The 2,596-nt window shown below is 41.7% G+C and overlaps 1 protein-coding gene across 1 annotated transcript; it reads left to right on the forward strand.

The window, feature by feature from the left end:
* The first annotated feature begins 1,082 nt into the window (after positions 1-1,082).
* On the forward strand, positions 1,083-2,045 carry LOC148777464 (olfactory receptor 13C8-like). Its single transcript, XM_088837748.1, has one exon. The coding sequence runs from the start codon at positions 1,083-1,085 to the stop codon at positions 2,043-2,045; it is 963 nt and encodes a 320-aa protein (XP_088693874.1).
* The last annotated feature ends 551 nt before the right edge of the window (positions 2,046-2,596 follow it).

The following is a 2,596-nucleotide window of genomic DNA, read 5'->3' on the forward strand; positions in this document are numbered from 1 at the left end:
ACCAAACCCACGGCTCTTGCCTTGGTAGGTGAATTCATTACCATTGAGCCACCAATTGGTAACTAATAATCATCTCCATTGACAAGCAAAGAAGAGAGAGAGGAGGGTACTCTGGTAAAATGGAGAACATGCTTCAAACCTAATGAGTCAGTTATACCTGAGCTCCATTATGGAGATGGATCTTAGAACAGTCTTTTGGACTCTGTGGGAGAAGGCGAGGGTGGGATGATTTGGGAGAATGGCTTTGAAACATGTATATTGTCATATGTGAAATGAATCACCATTCTAAGTTCGATGCATGATACAGGATGCTCGGGGCTGGTGTACTGGGATGAACCAGAGGGATGGGATGGGGAGGGAGATGGGAGGGAGGTTCTAGATGGGGAACATATATACACCTGAGGCAGATTCATGTCAATGTATGGCAAAACCAATACAATAATTAAAATAAATAAAATAAAAAGCAAAGGGAAAAAAATTGTAATTCAAATTTACAAATTCAAAAAACACAGCACAGGAACCACTTGCAAATAAATTTTATCTGCCTTCTCCATTCAGATCACTGATACTGAATCAATGTGTTAAGAGGTAGAACCACTAGAAATGGCAATAAACTGGCTTGAGAGTCAAGCATCCTACAATCAAAAAGTGTTCCCTCCTAACTCTGAGAAAATTAGCTTAGGATTCCTGCTCTAGTGGTCAAGGTTTAGAGTAAGAAATTTTCTGAGTTATCTTGTTGCTTTCAAATACAGAACTATAATAACAAAGGGCTTTCCTGGTGGCTCAGTCAGTAAAGAAACCACCTGCAATGCAGGAGACCCAGGTTCATTTCCTGGGCCAGGAAGATCCCCTGGAGAAAAGAATGGCAACCCATTGCAGTATTCTTGCCTGGAGAATCCCATGGATAGAGGAACCTGGTGAGCTACAGTCAATGGGGTCACAAAGAGCTGGACACAACAGAGCAACTAACACTTTAATAACAAAGAATATGATTCTTAAAATAGGAGCTCTTGGAGATGCTGTATTAACAAATATCTACTGTATTATCCATAGAGTGCTGTTGAAGAAAGGATATACACAATATGGGAAGAACCAATGATTCCATGTTGAGAGAATTTGTTCTGACTGGGCTTTCTGCTCACCCAGAGCTCCAGAAAGTTTTCTTTGTGCTAATTCTGTGTATGTACCTGATGATCCTGCTGGGAAATGGAGTCCTTATTTCTGTAATCACCTGTGATTCTCATTTGCACACTCCCATGTATTTCTTCCTCTGTAATCTTTCCTTCCTGGACATTTGCTATACAAGCTCCTCTGTCCCATTAATTCTTGACAGTTTTCTTACAGTAAGGAAAAGGGTTTCCTTCTCTGGATGCATGGTGCAAATGTTTCTCTCTTTTGCCATGGGAGCCACAGAGTGTGTACTTCTAGGCATGATGGCACTTGACCGCTATGTGGCCATCTGCTACCCACTGAGATACCCTGTCATCATGAGAAAAGGTGTTTACGTGCCCATGGCAGCTGGATCCTGGGCTGCAGGTATTGTTGACTCAGTGGTGCAGACATCTCTTGCAATCCAATTACCATTCTGTGCTGACAATGTACTTAATCATTTCGTTTGTGAAATTCTAGCTATCCTAAAATTGGCCTGTGCTGATATTTCAATTAATGTGATCAGCATGGCAGGGTCAAATCTGATTATTCTAGTTATTCCATTGCTAGTAATTTCCATCTCTTACATTTTCATTGTTGCCACTATTCTAAGAATTCCTTCCACTGAAGGAAAACGTAAGGCCTTCTCCACCTGCTCAGCCCATCTTACAGTGGTGATTGTATTCTTTGTAACAATCTTCTTCATGTATGCTAAGCCCAAATCTAAAAGTTCTACTGGTACAGATAATCAAGACATCATTGAGGCCCTCATCTCTCTCCTCTATGGAGTGATGACCCCCATGCTCAATCCTCTCATCTATAGTCTGAGGAATAAGGATGTAAAGACTGCTGTGAGGAGCATGCTGGGTAGGAAAAACTTCTCTGATGGAATATGAGTTATGATTTATACTATGTAACTCAGAACTCAAAGCCGCTGAAGACACAAAATTCAAATAGAGAAGATTACCATGTGAAAACAATTTCACAAAGCATCATTCAAAACTATAAGACATTGTAAATAGTGCTACAAGATCACTTAACTGCAACTGTCACTTCAGGCCATGTTTTTCCCCAGATATATGACGAGGAATGTGATGGCAGGATCATCACATTCAGTCACTGACTCTTTGCAACCCCATGGACTGCAGCACACCCAGCTTCCCTGGCCATCACTAACTCCTGGAGCTTGCTCAAACTCATGTCCATTGAGCTGGTGACGTCATCCAACCATCTCATCCTCTGTCATCCCCTTCTCCTGCCTTCAATCTTTCCTAGCATCAGGGTGTTTTCCAAGGAGCCAGTTCTTTGCATCAGGTGGCCAAATTATTGGAGTTTCAGCTTCAGTATCAGTCCTTCCAATGACTATTCAGGACTGATTTCATTTAGGATTGACTGGTTCGATCTCCTTGCAGTCCAAGAGACTCTCAAGAGTCTTCTCCAACACCAC

Source organism: Moschus berezovskii, chromosome 7 (genome assembly GCF_049115385.1).
Source record: "Moschus berezovskii isolate FMDL1 chromosome 7, NW_MosBer_1.0, whole genome shotgun sequence".
In the NCBI taxonomy this organism is placed as follows: domain Eukaryota; kingdom Metazoa; phylum Chordata; class Mammalia; order Artiodactyla; family Moschidae; genus Moschus; species Moschus berezovskii.